Below are 21,868 nucleotides of genomic sequence, written 5' to 3' on the forward strand. Positions count from 1 at the left end.
TGAGCATCGGTCTGAAGACGCCTTCAGAAACCGAAGGTGTTTCTGCAGCACCGACATCTTTTTCAGCTGTGTCGTCGGTTGGGGCAACAAGATGGCTGCGTCAGCCTGGTACATTCCGCCAAAAGTTCTGAAGCCGTCTCGGGTTCCAGATCTGCGGTAGTCAGGGGCTGCGTCGGAGCCTCACTGAAGGCCGGAGACCGGACCAGCAGAGGCCTCGGAATCTGGCTTAGGCCTGGGCTGCCTGTCCTTATCCTTGCATTTTTTGTGCACGCTGGTAGTCGGTTGCTCCGACGGCATAGTGTAGTTAAATTTTCTACCGAAGTAGTGTCATGCGAAATCAAAGCGTCTTTTTATAGTACGCTTATTAAACCTAGCACAAAAACGACAACTAGTGATGTCGTGGTCTGGGCCTAGGCAAGGTATGCAATAAGAATGAAAATCCTTATGAGGTATTTGCTTCCCACAAGAAATACAATTGTTAACTTTTTCTGACATTGGTCTGAGGCAAGAAAAGTTTCCCCAACGGGGTACTTGGCTTTATAGAAGACTTCGGTCTGAAATTCGAGTTTGAAAATCTCAGGAGTCGGCCGACCGGCACTTGCGAACTGCTTCTGCTTCGGGCACCGCGCGGCAAGAAAGACTGAAGAAAATGGCATTGGATGCATTATATATACCCCTGGCGCACTGATGTCAGGGAAGAAGAGACAGCAACCGACGCCGGACCAAGACTTTGGAATTCCGGCCAACTGCGGGACCGCCTGACGGCAAGATAACCCAAGTGTGATGACTGCAGCAGGGTAACACGATGAACATCAAAAAATACAATAATCATTCACCAGCTTGTCCACAGAACACAGGGTAGAGTCTTTTTCATATACTCACTGCCTTACTAAGTTTGATGCATTTCATATAATCTCTACTCTATTCCCATTACCAGTGTACATACTGTCATTCGAGTTTATTTGATCGCAAATCGTATGTGTAATGTATTGGTTATACTGATTTAAATAACTGCAAGTTTTACCTCTTCAAAATTCAAGTATGCATTCCTGTGGTTTTCTTTCAGTGTAATTCTTTAGGGTCTTCAAGTATTTATTTATTTATATTTGTTAACCAGGGTAGAACACCGATCCAAAAATGAACCCTTTTAAGCTCAGCTGAGAAGTGAATACAACAATCAAATGCAAAATACACGACACATTATTTTACAACAAATGAAGATAAAGCATTGCAGTGTGTACAGAACAGCAAGTACAATACCAGGCAATATTAACTGTACCTAAAAATATCCTGCAATAATGACAGCTATAATGAATTTAAAAATATTAATCATGACAGCTACACTGAATATGAAAGTACGCAGGAAGTTGAGCATAGATGGAACTAGAAGGGGGATTAAATCATGTTATATTGTTGGTGCTGTGCTTCCTTTATGAGATTGTCTTTGAAGATTTTCCTGTATTAGGAAAGAGTGATAGAATCTCTTATGTTGCATGGTATAAACTGTCAAAGTTAAGATCCCAGGATGGAGAAATTGGTCACGGCAATTCCTAAATGAGAAGGAAATGTAGCGAGAAGAGGCTTGGGCTGGCTGACATATTAGAGCTCCTTTTCCAGTGTTGAATCTTTCTGCAAGAGAAGTTAAAAATATTTTTTTTATTTTGCTCTGTTTTTGTAGGAGAGGAAAGAAGTTGGGTAAATTTGGATAGAAAACTTGAAGGAAAGCACAGCCTCCTTCCAAAAAGCACTTACTGCGACCCAAATAAACCATGTATGATTAGCAACTCAAGCACTGGAGGGGGCCACAACAGAAGAATCGGAGTGATCAGCAGATGTCAGCTCACTCATCCTGGGAGGTGAAGGGAGGCAGTCTAGATTTGCTGCAATAAGCAGTTTTATGAGCCTGGTTAGCTCTGTGCTGCATAAGCAGTGTGCCATTTACTCTGCAGATTATGCATGCACTCCCCAAGAGCAGCAAATACAGAGCTTGCAAGGCTGCCACAGAGTGTCAGGACTTAGGGGGATACTCGCAAGTAGCAGTATGATGTTATGCCAGCATCCTTGTTCTCCTCACTGCTCCTAGACATGGATTGGGTGAAGCCCAGAGGAGGCCAAGGCAGGTTCGGTAGACCTGGTGAAAAAGGAGTGGAGCTGGTGGCAGATGATGGGCAGCTTCAGGCAGAAAGAAAAGGAAAGAAAAAATGCAGGAGGGTGTGGACCTATGGGTGATATGCAAGTGTTATGTTTGTGCAAGTGCCTCTTTTGCCCTTCCAATGACTTGATATACATGTGATCCGAAATTTTTGGATTTGTTGAAAAGTTTTCTTTGATGGTATTTTAGGTATACTGCTTTGTGTTTCTGGATATTCCAGTTGTTACAATTAGCTTTCCGAGTCTCGTGATTAGAAGTGATAGCTTGTTTTGTACCGACAGAAGGATGGCTGTCAAAGACCTGTCAGCTCTCTCTGGTAAGCACTGTGTGGTTAGTACTGGTGACCAATCAAACTGTGAGAGAACAGATTGAAGTTTGGAGAAGATATTTTTGGATTAGGGTATGAAAATCAATGCTCACTGGCTGATTTGCTGTAGGGCTTAAAACAGTGTAGGTTATAGGGTAGTGGTCACTCAGTTAAGGGAGAAAAATTAAGGGGTTGAGAATCTTGACAAGCATATTTGTTATTAACTGGTCCAAAAGGGGGCAATTCTTTTGAATCCGTGTTAAGTCTGGTGGGTTCTGAAATGATCTTGGTTAAGCAACAGTCACTCATTTAGGTCACAAATGTGGCAGCATCTAACTCACACCCATAACTTTACTAAGCAGCAAGACAGTACCAAATGTTACAGCATTAATCTGCCAGACAGGCACAAAGAGAAAAACACTTGTTTTCCCTTTCTGATATATTAGTACACTACAAAATATTGATTACTACTACTCCCTTACTCATTTTAACTGCCTTTGTTCACTGCAAACCCTCGCACCAAATCAAAATAGCAGACGAGAAAACAAATCAAGAAGGGATCATATCCAATATAGAAAGTTGCAATGAGTTAAGAAAAACGTTTCAATTAAACTAATATAAAAACTGTTAAATATCAAGTAAAACCACGAGGATGTGACAATGGTATGTTGAGTTCTGGAGTGAGGGAAGCAGTAGTTGGCTGACAGCACAAGTTGCCTCCAATATATTAGCCAAACAGCTGAGATGAAAAAAATAAAAACAGCACAAAAACAGACTACTTTCTACAGCTTTTTAAACTATTAAAGTTCTTCAACAATACATAAATTCAGTCAGTCATTTTTACTACCTAATTATTTGATACAAGGCCTCAGGGAGCCACAGCAAATCCTGGCAAGTAACAGGCATAATGCAGGAAGTCATGCCAGACAAAATGTCAGTGCAAGACACAAACTCATACAGAAACTTAGAGGCAATTTAGAACCTTTACCAGTCGCATTCTCGGCTTGGCTTGGGAGTGCCTTCTGTGTGGAGTATGCATGTCCTCCCCGCAGTTAGGTAGCGTTCGAAAGACATGCGTGCGTAAATGGGCGTGCCTTCTTTGAACTTTGGGCATCGAGCTGGCACCTCGGTGTTTCGTAAAAATCTACTGCCAATCATTAGCAGACCGGAGTTCCGCTGTGGCGACCCCTTACCGGGAAAAAGCCGAAAGACAAACAACAACAACCAGTTGCATGCCTTTGTGATATTCCAAGATCAATAATGACGATAAAAAAAAAAAAAAACTGCAGAACATACAATTTCATGCATGCCTCCCACATTGAGGGTTACAACAAACATAACTCTTTTTCTTGCCAGTGGCACTACAATGAATCAGGGGAGAAGAATCCAAAATCATCTCCTGTACTCTCATCATCCTCCATCTAATAATACGGATGTCTGCATCATCTGCACAGTTCTGGGCAGATAAGTTCTAGCAATGTTATGGTGAGCAAGCCACATCAGACAGAAAAACTATTCCAGGAGAAAAGAGTTAAAAGTATAACAAATTGCCAAGAAATAGTCAATGGCCTGAAAAAAACAAATTTAAATAAAAGATGCACAAACCCCGAGAGGTAAGAAGCCAATAAATAAGCCTTCACTATTACAAATGTAATACCTTAAACAAAGTACTTCTCTCACAGTATCACGTTCTAGTCTACTACCTTGGTACAATCATGAGAGCTTCCACAGTCTTCATTTTATTGGAATTATGTTCCAAATCCCTGAATAGTTTTGAGTCAGCCCCTCAAAAGTCATGCAAGTATCACTGCAGAGGGATGAATCCCTAAATGTAGCCCAGTTAACTTAAGGAGACTAGCAGCAGCAGGTTGTAGCAACAAAACAGGAAGGATGGGATGAGCAGCTGACATCAGCTTGACCATCCTTGATGTCAATGAATTCACCAGTAGTTACTGGCAAAGAAAGGGGGTATGCAAGCAAAGCAGTGCTCTCTGTATCGAAAGCCTGGCTTGCAAATTATTTTGCATGTTCAGGAGGGCTGACATTATAGGCTGAACTAGTCATGACATTTATGGCTGCCTCAAGGCCAGTTTAATGTGACCAGGTTTCACCGAAGAGGTAAAAATGTGCTGGTTAGGTCACACGAGGTATAATATTTGGCAGGTGGCAGGGAAAATGGATATGGAAAAATGTTCACAGAAGGTAGATTGCTCAGAGACTTCCACACTTTAACACTGCTTATAACTCCCCTGACCCTAGTAACAATCTTCCTTGTGAATATTTGGTACACAGTTTGAACACAGTGAAAATAACTCCCAAGAAATCCCATGGTTCACTTTTTGGGGGACCTTGACTAAGTGACAATCTCTTCAAGTAGAGAAAATTATGCATCATTATCCTGATCACTTCACCCTTATTTATTACCCCCCCACCACATACATATACATACATACATACACACACACACACACACACACACACACACACACACACACACACACACACACACACACACACACACACACACACACACACACACACACACTTTGGGCATCATGGTTTCCAAACAGTCACAGCCATTATGAAAGACCAAATTGGATGGCCACTAGGAATATGAAGCTCATCCTCTTTAAAAATATAAATGTGAAATATTACAGAATTACTAAGTATTAAAAAGTAATCCAAGCAGGGTAGATTTTATTAAGTACACATACCTTACTTTCTGATCACTGCTTCACAAATCTGCAGTTGAAAAAACACTGCACTAGGATAGATCCTACTGAAACAGATAACATCTAAAATGTCAGTGCCAAATGAGCTGACAATCAGCTAGTCAAAGAAAGCACACTGACATACACATTCCTTTAGTAATCACATACACAGTTCTTATAGGATCATAGGAAGTTACTAGGCTAATGGCCCTAGGGCCATTACAAGCCTAGCCAAGTTCTACTCTTATTTCCACAATCAGCACGTACTGTTCCTGCCCAAGAGGGGCACAGGTTGAATCCCCTTGGTGAATTAATGGGGTTAACCATCCAATCGTCCAGACGGCATTTAAAGATGGCCAATGAGGTGCACTTTTTTAACATGAAGTGGGAGCTTGTTCCAAAGGTGTGGTAACTCTGGGAGAAAAATCCCGTCCCTCCAGCAGGTTATAATAATGTCACATATCAGGTAAAGATCTTTAGAGAGAGAGAGTAACCTGTGTACCACTTGAATTGCAGATATGCAGTATTTCCAATAAAGCAGGGTCAAAGATTGCCTTACATGCAAGGCAGAGATCTCCTCTGAGTAGTCTGTATGAAACAGAATAAAGTGACAGTGATTTAAGATGATCCATATATGACAGATGCTGAAGACCTTGAATCTGCCTTGTGAGGAACCTTTGCGTTCTTTCCAATTGCTGCAGGTGCTTGGAAAGGTACATGCCAAATGAGGCACTGTACTCAATTATTGGCCTGATGAGGGAAGAGTACAGGAAGCTTATAACTTCTTTTTTTCTGGAGACAATGCCCTTACTTATGAGATGAGCAATACAGAATGCCCTTCTTAACAATGTGGGGACACGGTGATCAAAAGGTAAGGTTGGTATCAACCTGTGTGCCCAGGTCTCTCACCACTGAGTATGTACATATGGTATACTGATGTGATAGTTAGCAGGAACATCACTTTTATTGAAGGGGATGGCAATACATTTTTTTGTATTGAGTTTAAGACCATGACTTTGGCACCAATCATTTGTTTGTGCAAGACCCTCATGAAGGATGTTGACATAATTTGGAGATTCTATGACTGTTCCCAGTTTGCAGTCATCAGCAAGTCAGCCACAGAACTGTAGTTTTTGCTTGTACTTCAGAGAAACAGATTCCAAACAGCAGAGGTCCCAGGATTGATCCCTGTGGAATATCACTGGTTACAGGTCTGCTGTTGGAGGTGGATTTTCCTATTTTGACTATATGTGTTCTATCAGTGAGACAGTTAGTGACCCATCTAATGATACAAGGGCTGATAGCTAACTGGGTGAGTCTGTCAATGATGCCCGAGTGCGGTATAATGTCTGAAGCCTTGGTTGTCTAGATACAGTGGATATAAAAAGTTTACACACCCCTGTTAAAATGCCAGGTTTTTGTGATATAAAACATGAGACCACAATAAATCATTTCAAAACTTTTCCCACCTTTAATGCGACCTACAGCCTGTACAATTCAACCGAAAAACAAACAAATCTGTTGGGGGGGGGGGGGATAAAAAAATGTACAATATGCTGGATGCATAAGTATGCACATCCTTAAACTAATACATTGTTGTGTGTGCACCTCTTTAAACTAATACTTTGTTGAAGCACCATTTGATTTAATTACAACATTCAGTCTTCTTGGGTACACACCTGCCAATTAGAGAGACTCTAATTAACCCCAAATAAAGTTCAGCTGTCCTAGTAGGATTTTCCTGACATTTACTCAGTTGCCTGCTACAGCAAAAGCCATGGTTCGCAGAGAGGTTACAAAGCATCAAAGGGATCTCATTGTTGAAAGATACCAGTCAGAAGAAGGATACAAAAAAATGTCCACAGCATTGGATATACCATGGAACACAGTGAAGACAGTCATCAAAAAGTGGAGAAAATATGGGACAACAGCGACGTTGTAAAGAACTGGATGTCACTCCAAAATTGATGAAAAGACAAGACGAAAACTGGTCAGGGAGGCTGCCAAAAGACCTACAGCAACATTGAAGGAGCTGCAGGAATTTCTGGCAAGTACTGATTGTGTACTACATGTGACAACAATCTCCCATATTCTCCATATGTCTGGACTATGGGGTAAGGTTGCAAGACAGAAGCCTTTTCTTACACAGAAAAGCATCCAGGCCCGGCTAAAATTTGCAAAACAATACATCAAGTCTCCCAAATGCATGTGGGAAAATGTGTTATGGTCTGATGAGACCAAGTCTGAACTTTTCGGCTACAATTCCAAAAGGTACGTTTGGTGCAAAAAAACAGCACTTCGCATCACCAAAAGAACACCATCTCCACAGTGAAGCATGGTGGTGGCAGTATCATGTTTTGGGGTTGCTTTTCTTCAGCTGGAACTGGGGCTTTTGTCAAGGTGGAGGGAATTATGAACACTTCCAAATACCTGTCACTTTTGGCCCAAAACCTTCAGGCATCTGCTAGAAAACTGAAGATGAAGTGGAATTTCACCTTTCAACATGACAATGACCCCAAGCATACATCCAAATCAACAAAAGAATGGCTTAACCAGAAAAAAATTAAAGTTCTGGAATAGTCCAGCAGGGCCCAGACCTAAATCCAATAAAAAAATTGTGAGGTGACCTGAAGAGGGCTGTGCACAAGAGATGCCCTCACAATCTGACAGATTTGGAGCGCTTTTGCAAGAAGAGTGGGCAAATATTACCAAGTCAAGATGTGCCATACTGATAAGACTCCTACCCAAGAAGACTGAACGCTGAAATTAAATCAAAATGTGCTCGTTTAATCTGGCTAGGGACATTCCTGAAAAACTGTCATTGTTGATTGGATAATTGGGCTGGTTTCTGTTCTCTGCCTTTAATAGCCAGAGTTTTAAATCAGATATACCGGTTTGCTGAAGCTGTTCTAAGCTGCAGAGAGACTGACCTACTGCCTGCTGTGATACTGGGAAAAGATAAGTGTTTATTTTAAATTATCTTCTGCACTTCTCATTTAATAGATATCTCTGTAATCTGTACACTTGTTTTTACTGTCCTTTTTGTTGTGTGATAGAGATGAATATCTGTTACTATTGTGACTCTCAGTTTGCAGTGAAATCTTTTGTCTAGAGACCTATCTTGTTTTCTTTGTGGCAGAGAGAGAACTGGACTGGTTTAATCTGGCTATGGGCATTCCTGCAAAATTGTCATTGTTGATTGGATAATTGTGCTGGTTTCTGTTATCTACCTTTAATAGTCAGAGTTTTAAATCAGATATACCAGTTTGCTGAAGCTGTTCTAAGCTGCAGAGAGACTGACCTACTGCCTGCTGTGATACTGGGAAAAGATAAGTGTTTTTTTCAATTGTCTCTGCACTTCTCATTTAATACTTATCTCTGTAATCTATAGTTTTTTCCCAGTCACCTGCCCCAGTTCTTGTGGTGGTCTTAAGTCTTGGTGGCTTTGAGTTGCCAGTCTCTGGTATAAAGTTGATACTGGACACCCCCCCCCCCCCCCATTACATCAGCTCAGTCTACCGTTTATAGAATTAACTTAACAAAGGCCCACCCCTTTAACTTATGAATATTGAATTATCTCATTATCTTCTGTCTCTTCACTTTCTACTAAAAACTGTTTCCTGCCTTTTCTGTAACTAGTCTAGTCCAGATACACATTTGTTGTATCCTGGACTGTTTGTAAGCTTCTGAGATCTGCTAGTTCTCTCTTCTCCTGCACTTTTACTAGCTTATTAATATAGCACTTTACAAGACTTCTTATAGCAATTATTGTAGCACACAAAAGTGCTACTAGCACTAAATGTTCTACAAGGAAACTTCAGCACTTATTATTAATGCCCACCCCACCAGACATGTCTAAAGGTCAGTTCCCTCTGCTTTCTCCTGTTAACCTGGTGAACTCATATAAATAACTAATCTACTTACTTGTCTTTAAATGTCCTTTTCTCTTTCTTAAGATGTAAGATAATGCTAAATAAGTTATGCATTTTTTATTACAAGAATGTTGTGTGCATTTGTTGTACAACTGTTAATTTTGTATGCAATTAGTTTTTTTTTTTTTTTTTATTATATTTTCCAGATACTGTATATTTCCCTCCTTACATTTTTATGCTGCTCTTTATTGCATCCTATGTAATAGTTACTATGTCTATGTGGAGCTTTTCTCCCCGGGCCTCTGCCGAAAATGGAAATATATCCAGTTAGACTAGCCCGGTTAACAAATGTAAAATAAATAAATAAATAAAAAACTTGGGCATCCTGAGGCAATGTAACAACTGCCTCATGTACACTGATAAACCTCTACTCTTACCACCCAATACCTGGACTTGCGAGAGATGCACTTGTATATCCAAACTGGAAGCCAAGCACTTTCCAGCCAAGACCGGAATAGCTGGCCAAGAGGAGAAAGTCAACACTTTAACCACACCACATGAAACACATAGCCCTCCAGAACACACACCAACTCTGCTTTCACATAAAAACACAAACCACACACCCACCTTCGCGGAGGCTCTCAATAAAAATATACCCAAACAGCAGAGACCTCCAAGGCAGAAACGCACTCGACCACCACAACACAACACTAATCATGAGACACATAACCCTCCTAAACAGTGTGCCACTCAACCAAAGCCCCTAAGGCAAAACAGCATGCCCAACACACTAGTCATAGGTGATTCAATAGTGAGGCACACTGATGTCCCACTCACTAGGGTGAATAAGGAGAAAGTAACAGTCAGCTGCCTTTCAGGCCCCAGGATCCACCTCATAACCCAAGCAATCAGGACCCTCAACAACAGGTACAAATATAACTCTGTCATTGTACATGTGGATGTGAATGACTGGAGATGTACCTCCCTGGATTACATGAAGAGAGACATGGAGGAGCTCTCAGATTATGTAGCCCAGGCGGGTATGACCCTAGCCCTGAGCAGCCTCCTACCATCACCCACAATGATACCACAGTACAAGCAGAAAAGGATTGATTTCAGCAACTGGTGTCATTCTAAGGGGATCCATTATCTGTCTGCCTGGGATGACATGACTGACAGACCTTGATGCTTTGCCAGAGATGGCCTACATTTATCACCCCTGGACTTCCGGATACTGGCCAAGGCACTTGCCACCCCTATAGTGCTTTTTTTTAGGTGGTGTTCCAAAGACCAAATTACCACCGTAACAGCTACAAACAAATGCAATCTGTGGGTCATTCTGCTCATCGCTAGAAGTCTAAATCTCAAAATGCACTTGCTTGAAGCACTCCTTAAAATGGAGAACATCGATATTTGTGATGTAACAGAGACCTGAATCAAGGCAGCAGAAAGCACCCTTGCACTACCAGGCTATAACTCATTCCACACCTTTCAGCCACAGAACCTGGACCGAAGCTCCAAAGGAAGTGGTGTTTCCATATTCATAAAGGATGCGCACACCTCCAGACTGGTAGCCCAACATAATGCATCAGAGATACTTCAGGTGCAGCTAACATTTAAGACAGAGATTCAGGTCGTAGCCTGCTATAGGTTCCCAACCATGTCCCAAGACTCACACTCCACATTCCTAAGCACCCTGGAGAATATCAGTGTCCAACCTAACACTCTCATACTGGGTGACTTCAACTACCCCTCCATTAACTTGGAAAACTACTCATGTACCAATTCACTTGCCCAACATTTCCTGGAATTCATTAATTCCAATGTCCTGGAACAGCTCAAATCTTACCCCCACTAGAGGTAGCAACATCCTTGGGTATACATGCATTTAGCCGACGGATATATTACCGATGTATAACATGTCGAAAGCAGTGTGGCAAACACCCAAAAAAGCGATTGCAAGAGTTGTGAATCGCAAAATATCGCTCCCTTTTTGTCCCATGGTAGTGTTCGTTTAGGTGGTTGAGCTGTCAGAAATGTTGTATTCTGTGTTGTTTATGACATTCCAACTGTTAGGCATTCCAAAATTCAAGGTCTAAAGTCAGTGTTGTGCATGATCAAGCAATGTGCACTCGATCAAATGAATGTATTCCACATCCTTGACCTGGTCATTACCAACATGGGCGACCACTGCTCTACACCAATAGTCAACTCCTCCCTGGTTACATCAGACTACAAACTAATCACCTTGGAAATCCACATCCCTCTCACCCACCCCCACCCCCACAAAGGTAACCACCATGAAAAACTTCTCCAAAGCTAACTTTGGGCTCCTAAAAACACAGGTGGCTAACTTCATGGCACCCATGCAATTGGAGAACAGCTGCATGGACTGCTGAATCATACACTAATGCCCTCTATGAACACGTACACAAATGCATGGATCTTGCCATACCCAACAGAACAAAGATGCTCTCCTCCAAAAAAAAGGAAGCAAATCTGGTGGTCCCCTGCTATAAACAAACTCTACAACAGAAGGAGGAAACTTGATGCAGAATAAGGTGAAGTCCCAAGACTGGAAAAACTCCCTGATCAGCGTCAAGAAAAAGTTGAGATCCCTCATTAAATCCTCTACAGCAAGCTATGAAAACAGTACTGCAGCAGATAGTAAAGGCAACCACAAGGCCTTCTATAGTTATGTAAAGAATCTCCATGGCAATACCCAGATTTGCTCAGAGCTATTGCACAATGGCACCTCCTATACCAAGCCAACAGATGTTGCCAATATACTGGCTGACAAATTCAGTGCTAACTTTACCCCCCCAAAAGACCAATCACAATACCAGTAGATTGCCAGGCACCCAGTATTACTGCTGCACAGGTTAAAACAGCACTGTCCAAGGCCAAGAATACAGCTTCTATGAGACCTGACAATATCCCTGGCTGTATTCTACATAAACTACAGAGTAAAATGGCACCTCACCCATGTGCCCTGTTCAATCACAGCCTCACCTCAGGCTTTGTCCCTATTGAATGGCGCACTGCTACAGTCATCCCTCGCCACAAAGGAGGAGTGACTACAGACCCTGGGAACTACCACCCCATTAGCCTAACAAGTCTTATATGCAAAGCTATGGAATGCATCATTATGGATCTAATAAACAAGGCTATAGGAAATCTCCAAACTATGGATCACACACAGTTTGGTTTTGTGAAGGGTGGATCATGCCTGCTCAACCTGGTTGACTTCTTTGAGTCAGGCACCAGAGCTGTGGATGAAGCAAGGTGGTTCATACAGCCTACCTTGATCTGGCCAAGGCCTTTGATACCATTCCCCACCTAGGAATCATAGAAAAACTCACTAAGCTAGGCATCAACCCCTATATCACTAGGTGGGTTGCAAACTGAACCCAAAATGTGAAAGTAGCTGACTCCAAGTCAGACTGCCGACCAGTCATGAGTGGAGCCCCACAGGGTTCGGTCCTGGGTCCTCTCCTGTTTGCTATCTACTCCTCTGAAGTCCAGGCCAACACAAAGGGACTATGTATGACAAAGTCTACAGACAATTGCAAGTTGGGTGCCATAATTAACTCCCCAAGTGATCAACCAAGACCAGCAACTGGTGTCAGAACCATGGCCTTAAGCTGATGGCCAAAAAATGTATTATCATCCCCTTTAAGACACACCTGGTTCCCATGAACCACATCGATGGTAGTCCACTGAACACAAAAGGCGTTACAAGAGATCTGGGAACACAGGTCGACAGCAACCTCTCTTTTGACCACCACATTGCCACTGTGGTCAGAAAGTCCTATGTGGCACATCTCATTACTAAGGTTTTTGCATCCAGGAAGAAAGAGGTCATTGTCTCACTCTACTCTTCCCTCATTAGGCCAATCATAGAGTACAATGCCCCATTTGGCATGTACCTCAGACATCTGCAACAACTGGAGAGGCCATAAAAGTACCTCACAAAGAGGATCCTAGGCCTTAAACACTTGTCCTATATAGACAGACTCAAATAAATTCCAACCATTCTCCGTCTCATATTGTCTACTTAGAGGCGATCTCTGCTTGGCTTACAAAGCCATGTCTAACCCAGCACTGTTAGAAATGCTACATCTAAAGAAATCCCAGTCCCTCTGCACTACACACTCCAGAGACCACCACCTCATTACCACAATCAACAGAACAAGCTGTAGGGACAGGTTCATAACCCAGATGCTGCCCATGTTATGGAATAGACTACGTATACATATCAAGCGGAGCACCTCAATGACCCTCTCAAGAGGAATCTTGATGAGTGGATGGGAAATAGAAAATTCACCCTGGGGATCACTCCAGTGACTCTACTCGACAGAGGCACTGGGAACTAAGGTCAAGTGGCACGATACCAGGGTAATGCTATGGGCTAGGCTTGTAAAGGCTCCAGGGCCATTGGCCTAGTACACACCTATGAACCTATGCTTCAAAAAAAGTATTAGTTTAAGGCTGTGCACACTTATGCAATCAGCATATTGTACGCTTTTTATTTTTTATATTTTTCCCCTAACAGATTTGTTTGTTTTTCAACTGAATTGTGCAGGTTATAGGTCACATTAAAGGTGGAAAAATTTGTGGTCTTATTTTTTTATATCATATCACAAAAACCTGACATTTGAACAATGGTGTTTGAACAATGGTGTGTAAACATTTTATGTACACTGAAAGCTGTATGCACAGATTTTTCCTTGTCCAGGGCCTTGGTGACTGCCTCAAATTCATCCACCAAGTATCTCTCTCTGATAAATCCAAACTGAGTAGGGTCAAGTGTTTGCAGATTACCTATATCTTTGTTGATAAGGTCCATGATGGCCTTGCAGATAAGACTAGTCAAGCAAATAGGTCAATAGCTCCCGGGGTCAGTGGAAGCACCAGCTCTGTGTGAGTGAATAACGGTAGCAGTTTTCCATTCAGCTGGGATGAACCTGGTGCTTAGACTATGATTGAAAAGAGTACTCAATGGTGTTACTAATTCTTGTTGGGGTCCATGTGTGATAGTGACTTTAAATTAGACTGACATGTGGTCAGATCTCACCAGAGAAGACCTCACAGTGGGGGTGCTGCAGTGGTCCCCCATATTGGTAAGAACCAAATCCAGGATGTTGGCATCCCTCATGGGAGGTGTCAACTAGCTGATCCAGTGCACTGGATTTATCAAAGTTGAGAAACCCTTGGGCAAGTGAGTTTGAGCAAGAGTAATTTACACAGTCAATGGATGGGTAGTTAAAGTTGTCGAAACCATGGTGTTTGGATGCATCTTGATAGACTTAAGTAGATTCAAATAGGCAGATTTGGTGTCCTGATTCATGGAGGGGTCCTGTAGCAGGCAATGGACTTGGTGTCCTACCAACAATTAATTGCACCTGAAGTATCTCCAGGGAATCATACTGTTTAACCAATCTGGAGGTGTATCCATCTTTAATGAATATTGATACACCACCTCTTTTGGTGTCCTGATTCATGGAGGGGTCCTGTAGCAGGCAATGGACTTGGTGTCCTACCAACAATTAATTGCACCTGAAGTATCTCCAGGGAATCATACTGTTTAACCAATCTGGAGGTGTATCCATCTTTAATGAATATTGATACACCACCTCTTTTAGTTTTCACACCTTCAGTTTGTGGTCTAAACGTGTGGAAGGAGGTGTACCTGGTATGGCTGTGGTACTCTCCACAGCCTTGTACCAGGTCTCCATGACTGCACAAATGTCTACATCTTCTAAGGTGAGGACTACTTCCAGTGAGTGCAGTTTTATGTTAAGACTCCTTGCATTTACCTGAATAACCTCGAGGTTGTTTTTAAAAGTTTTTACATTGAGAATTCTGTCCTTGAGACACTGCCCAAAAAAATACTATGGGGCTGGCAAGAGCCTTAGCCAGTAGCTGAAATCCCAGGGGTGAAAGATGAAGATCATCTCTGGCAAAGCATTGGGGTCTGTTGATCATGTCATCCTAGGTTGATAGATACAGGATCCCCTTAGAATGACACCAGAACCTAAGCCAAATACTGAAGTTAGTCATTTTCTGTTTGTAGTGAGGCATCATCCGTTGAAGGTAAAATGTTGCTTAAGGCTAGGGACATACCTGCCTGAGACACACAATTCAAGAGCTCATTCATGTCTCTTCATATAGTCCAGACAGTTACATCTCAAGTTGTTCACACCAACATGGACTATGACGGAGTCATAACATTCCTTATTGTTGAGAGACTAGAGTGCATGTATGATATGGAGGATCTTGGCACCTGACAGACAGCTGACTGTGGCCTTTTCCTTATCCAGCCTGGTGAGAGAGACATCTGTGTGCTTCACTATGGAATAACCTATGAGTAATATAGGTTTGGTTTTGTGTTTTGCCTTAAGGGCTTGAAAGGTGAGACACTGGTGCACGAGTTATTACATGTATTGTGTTTGCAGAGGAAGTATTATGTGTAGTGTGATTGTGTTTGTGTTTGTGAGGTTTCTGTTGTTAAGGTATACTTCTGGTGAGGACCACCACATATGTAGGTATGTGTGATGTGGGTTTGGGTGGAGTAAGAGGTGAGGTGTGCGTGCTGACAACCCGTTCATTGTCATATGTACCTAATGGTGAGTGAGAGAACATAGATTCAAGATTCTTAATATAGCTGCATCTTTCCCATGTAGAGTTTGTGTGGACTAGGAGTACATGGTCGTTGGTGAACATGAGACAGTTGCTACACTGCCTCAGGATGCCCATGTAGACCAAGTTGGCTGGAGAAATTATGGGAAACTGTACATACATGGTGTTAGGTAAATATATATAGTCAGGAAAACAGGCCACACTTAGGAATGGCTAGTGGATGAGAGGTGTGTTGGTACCTCTGGGGCTAGGCTTAGTGTTCCACCTGACAGCACAGCAGGGCCACAAAAAAACTCTGGAGGACCACAAGCAATGTGCCAAGGGACACTAATAAGTAAAACGCTTGCATCTATAACCACCAATGGTAAACAATGCTATGTGGCAGTGCACAATGGTGGGCTGCACGCAAAAGAGTGCAAATGCAGGGCTTAAATAAAACAAGAAATAACCCTTTTAACTCAAATTAGCCAATAAGGATGCACTCTCTGAGCTCTAGTCCAACCACCCTCGATTAGATGGGACATTCCACACAAGCAAACGTATGCATGCTTACACAAAGACACACCCCTCTCAGAAACCTCAAGCACACAAACACATTTATGTGGGAGAGGGTCGGTCCTCCACTTCCTCCCACTCGGTGGCATGTACATTCAAAATTATATGACCAGCTCCAACACTGCCCTTAGTAAGTGCTGCCTCAACAGAGAGTTACATAAACTGTCTTGCACACCACTCACTTCTGACTATATACATTTCCCCCAGCAAACACACATCACATGTACAGACTAAGAAGCACTTCCAAGCACAAACAATGCATCCCCTACCTGCACATACTCACCAAAACTTCCTACAGCAGACACAGATTGCTAGCAAATGATCACTCACCACACAAACAGATCCTGTCATAAACCCCTACCTGCATCTAACACGTCCTCTCATAGGCCACCTAAGTCATACATACTACAATCTACACACACACACACACACACACACACACACACACACATATAAGTAGAGAGACACACACATACAACACCGGGGCATCTTGAGGTGTTGCAGCCACTCCCCCATTTAAAAAGCAAAACAAAAGGAAGTGAGGAAGTGTTAAATTCAGAAGTATGCCATTATCTTTAAATTAAAAACAGTAATCAACTTTTACACTTTGGTTTCATTGTTTTGTTCAGAAGACACCTGGAAAAAAATGGCTTAATCCAAAACGGCCTGATACTAGACTTTCCCCACTACTAGCACAGCTCTTCAGGATGATAGAAACATTGCTCAAAAAGGATCTTATTGTGCAGCTGTATGAAGCACAAAGGAGCCCTTCCTATTGGCTCTGGCTGTCTCAATATACAGCTCATAAAAGAAAAATCTGCTTTTTGTTTTGTTAAAGGTAAGCTGCCTTCTACTGATCACATAGGAAGGTAAGTACTAAAGTGCGTGTGTGTTATGTATGTATGTATATCAGCTCTAAACTGTTCCTGATTTTACTAATGCAAAGGCTATTATTCTAGCAAGTTTCTAAGTATATAAAGGCTAGAGCGGTCACTGATTTTAGTCCTTTGCCCACTGTTAAGTATTAGCTTTTTCTTTGACAAGAGAGGTTCCACTGTGTTACACACTGTATTCCTACAGCAGTAAGCTGAGAAGATAAATTACATAGGGGTTGTTGACTGATGAAGGTGATACTGCCACTTGCTCAAGTTAAGCAGTCATTATTCTGGTTTTGCAGAAGTAGTGTGCATTTTTGTAAAGCCAACTAGAATACTTTACTGTGGCTATTTTTTTTTTAATACAACCAGGTACCTGCGTTATGTTCGTTCAATAAAGTGATTATAACTAATGTCTTTGGTGATCGTCTAAAATGAAAATGAATTCAAGAGGGCATGTAGGAGACATACTGCAGTGTATACAAAAACAGCAAGCTACCCCATTATCTTCTTTACCTTCCATTACAGGCAAGCATAACTTTAATCAGCAAGTGCCTGTCTGTGGCAGTCTGTAGGTTAACAAATGATCACTGGCAGAGTATCACACGGAGCAGTATTACCTTCTAGCAGCTCCCGATTCTCTGGTTGAGTTTTTGGTTGTGATTCCTTCTGTCTAGGATGTAAATGTACTCCCTCGTTTCTGTGTGGGTTTTACCCATGTGCTTTGGTTACTTCTGCCAAACCCTCAAGCTGTACAAGTTATTTATTTACTTGTATTTGTTTTCCGGGGTAAACCACTGACCAGCATGGACCTTTTTCACACTCAGCCCAAGAGTGGTGTCTGGTTAAGTGATTTGCTCAGAGTTACACAGTTAAGCAATGGAGGCTGAGGTAACCAAACCTTGCACCTCTGGACCACAGGAAACAGCTTGTTAACAGTTCCTTAATGCTCTAAGCCAACTACCAGATAATACATGCCTCTGGCCATTTCTACTTCTACTTTCATCCCAAACTCATACCAGAGAGGTACACAGATTGCACTATCACTTTTTGGAGAGGTGGAAAGGCACTATTCCCAGACAGGATTTACATATCCTTACATGCGTTTCTCCCTTTACTGGGGAAAATGCTATTTTGTTAGATTTTAACATTAAAGTTTTAGACATATCTTATATTTCCTTGAAAGAAAAAAAAAAGATTTTATTTCTTTCCTTAATAATGAATTTTATTCAGGCCATCATTAAATCAAAAGGTTACAAAAAACCTCCAAGATGCACCTCAGGGCCTCTAGAACGCTATGACTTCTGGAAGCCTAGTGGTCCCTAGACCTTCAGCTTAATTCAGTTACATTCTCCGGACTTATAGTTGCGTTTTGGCTGGTTAGGGTGTGTTAAAAGAATAGATGAGGTAAAATAACACAGTGTGCACAAAAGCAAGAAAGAAGTAATCTACCTTGATGGTGTGGGTCAGAATGAGAGACCAACATGGAAGGGGTACTGGGAAAGTGCAGGAGAGATTAGTATACAACAGGGAGGACCAGGAATTTATTTATCTATGGCTCCATTTCATACAATTTTTAACTACATGTCAGAAATCTGAGGTGTTTATGTTCACTAAAGTGGCTATAATGAGTGGATACACACCAAGGCAGTCTATGGAAGAAAGTAAATTACCTCATCTGTTGTTTGATAACAGGTAATGTCACTGACTTGCTGTAATAGAACCCCATCCCATTCCAGTTAGCCCCACCCATTCGGATGCTTCCTGCAGCTCCCCTTTAAAGTCACCAGCTGCCTTTCACACAAAACACTACAAATCTCTGGTCTGCACAGGCACACAGCTACCCTCTTACCTGCAAGATCATCATTCTGGTAGACTCTGAACTGTTCCTATAAGGTAAAATTCACAGCTACTGTACAAGAAACAGATTTACCAAAATGATGTCCTAGGTGTGCACACGCTATCAACAAATACATGTAGTTGGTGAATATGCATGTACTCAACAAGTTTATATAACCTATCTACACATACATTCAAGTGTATATATTAAATGATAGTCTGCATTCGACAAGTGAGACTCTACAAATCCACACGATTGAGGTGATGCTAACAAAAATTATGACATCCACTCAAACCTCTGCTGAACAGCCCATTCTTACAGACTTACTACTATATACTAATTAAATGGCTGTAGACTAAGACTAAAGATCATAAAACAGAAACCAAAATCGTGAAATGCAGAATACATATCAGAAAATAAATGCCAAATACAAATTTAACACATCAAATGGAAAAAACAAAAAACAGAAATGTTTTCCCATTGAAGCCAGTCTTTTTTCTATCCCCACCATTAAGAAACCTTGAACTTAGAATAGGAAACAGTCCCTACACAGAGGGTACAGGGATTTCCTTATAAATATATATTGCTATAATACTGTTTCGCATCTACTTTCACAGAAGAATACGATATTTCAGGACTTTCAATTTTAGCCTCTGGTAGCTGTCTCATGACCTTCAGTTATTCCAGTTTTAGTCTTATAGCAGGTATTCTGCTAAACTTTGCCCTTCCCTCTAAACAACAACTGACACAGATTACAGGTTTTAACCCTACATTCCTTGACAATCATCAGTACCACATTTAACAGTTTGCTACATCTTTGCAGCATGCTTGTCTTGCCTGCTATTAGTCCACAACAGCTGTACACAAGCATGGTGAGGAGTTTGTAAAGGCAGAGCTAGTGTTCTTAGAGAGAAATACAGATTATGTGCCTAATGTTCCTAGACAGCAATATAGATTATATGCATGTCAAATCCGGAAAATCACACCTACCTAGATTAATGATACCCCTGACAAAGAGAGCTTCTTGCGTAATTCTGACAAAATATTTTCACAAAATTTACAATTCCTGACATCCAACCACCAACTGCTGTCAAGGTACTCTGAGCTTCTCTTCTAGTAAATAGATTTCTTTCTTACAGAAGTAGCTATGACCGAGAACTTCCCTGGCTATTCCCCTATTCTCTTAAGTATGTAAACATCAGTTTTAATGTTTCCTGGAGAAAGTACAAGACAACTCAAATAGTTACTTGCTTAGGCTGCCGTCCATTCACTTCCACTTATTCAGCTAGGCAAAACCTATCAACTTCCACGGATTGATGAAATGTCATTCCCCTACAAGGGCCCCTTTGCAAATAAAAGCACATGCTGTATCATCCTCAAGTCCCAGTCAGTGCATGACAAAGGCACACACGAAATCTTGACAAAGCCAAAAATAATGGGTGGACAAAGGCCCAAAGGCAGGGACAACTTTTTAAATATTGCTCTTATAAACATAGAAAGTTAATAGAATAATGGGTTTTGCATTAGTGTGCAGTTTTTGAATGATATGAAGTCTGAAACTCAATTGTAAATCATTATTTACTGAACTCAACTTTTCAATGATTTGCCAGAAAACTAAACATTTTTATGAGGAACACACCAACAATAAGGGGCAAAAATCTGGACAGCTGAGAGGTATGCAAAGCCATGAAGTCTTCCAAAGTGATTATCTAACAAAAATAATTCAGGATGACAGCCTTTGGATAATCATCTTTTACCACCCTGCTCCCACATTAATTTTAACTTGTAAAATTAGTTTACAATGTTACTCTGCATGAAATCAACTGCAACATTTTAACTGTTCATTAAAGCAGGACTGTGCCATAGTTTTCTTTTACGTTGATAGACTTCAGAGTTTGACAGAAACTACATTCAAGGTCACAAAATGAGTAACAAAGGCAATGTTCCAAGGATGTGAGCTAAGCAGGTTAACAAGCACACAGACCTCTTTTTCAGTGTTGGTACTTTCAGAATGCTAAAACAAAATAATAGACTAGCAAACCTTTACTTCTACATCAGGAAGAATCCGTACCGTTATTAGTTGCTGTAAATCTGAAGACATGTATTCTTGTTCCAGTGCTTCCAGCATCAAACATAATCCCATAGAACACATGGTATGATGTCCTAGGAACTGATGGATATAGTAAATCACGATCATCTTCTAAATAAAGGTCACTCTCTTCAAATGTTGGCACATCTGTGATATAGAATTTTGTGTAGACGAAGTAGATAAATATACAGACCATCAATATAAAAGCATAGGCTAGCTTGGGGATTTTCATAGTTCCACAATGTGAAGCACATAATTTAATTTTTTCCACTTTGTGAGTCTGTTACTGTCACAAATTCTGCAAAAATAAATAAATTAATTAGTAAACTTCACATAGCAAGGATAACATACACTTTATAAACGTGCAATGTAATATACAGTGAGGTGAAGCAATACATCTCAAAAAACTACAAAACATTGCATATCATAAAACACTGATCTACGGGGAACAACAATTTTAAATGCTGAAGCTTATATCAAACTGCATAAAAAGTAACCTGTATTTTTTAGCGTACTTTGAACAGCTGATCTTCAAAAAAGTGGTCAATAAGTAGGTCATTGATATACAACCAACTTTTGGTCCAAAAGAATCTCATCAGTCCCATCAAGGGGGGGGCAACAATGTGGACATTAATTACCAACCCAAACATTAAGCCAACAACACTGCTGGCTCTATGGTTACTGTGCATCTTTCCAATCTTTCCAAAGGTGAAGTGAATAAAGAATGCACTGCCAAGAAAAACATTTAACTTGCCTATTCTTTGGAGATGCCAAAGCTTAGAGTTAGCCACATAAAAGTAAGAAATGCACAGGCATAGCCCCATA

At 41.2% G+C, this 21,868-nt stretch overlaps 1 protein-coding gene across 2 annotated transcripts in view; it reads right to left on the bottom strand.

The window, feature by feature from the left end:
• Positions 1-21,868, bottom strand: part of ENTPD6 (ectonucleoside triphosphate diphosphohydrolase 6) — a 921,044-nt gene that overhangs the window by 796,721 nt on the left and 102,455 nt on the right. For both annotated transcript variants that reach the window (XM_044057700.1, XM_044057708.1), the window contains exon 2: positions 21,026-21,341. In XM_044057700.1, the coding sequence (XP_043913635.1) occupies positions 21,026-21,275 (250 nt within the window). In that variant the 5' untranslated portion in view covers positions 21,276-21,341. The remainder of the gene's footprint in view (positions 1-21,025; positions 21,342-21,868) is intronic.

The sequence above is a fragment of the Protopterus annectens genome, chromosome 1.part2 (genome assembly GCF_019279795.1).
Source record: "Protopterus annectens isolate FY-2018-M chromosome 1.part2, PAN1.0, whole genome shotgun sequence".
Classification (NCBI taxonomy): Eukaryota; Metazoa; Chordata; order Ceratodontiformes; family Protopteridae; genus Protopterus; species Protopterus annectens.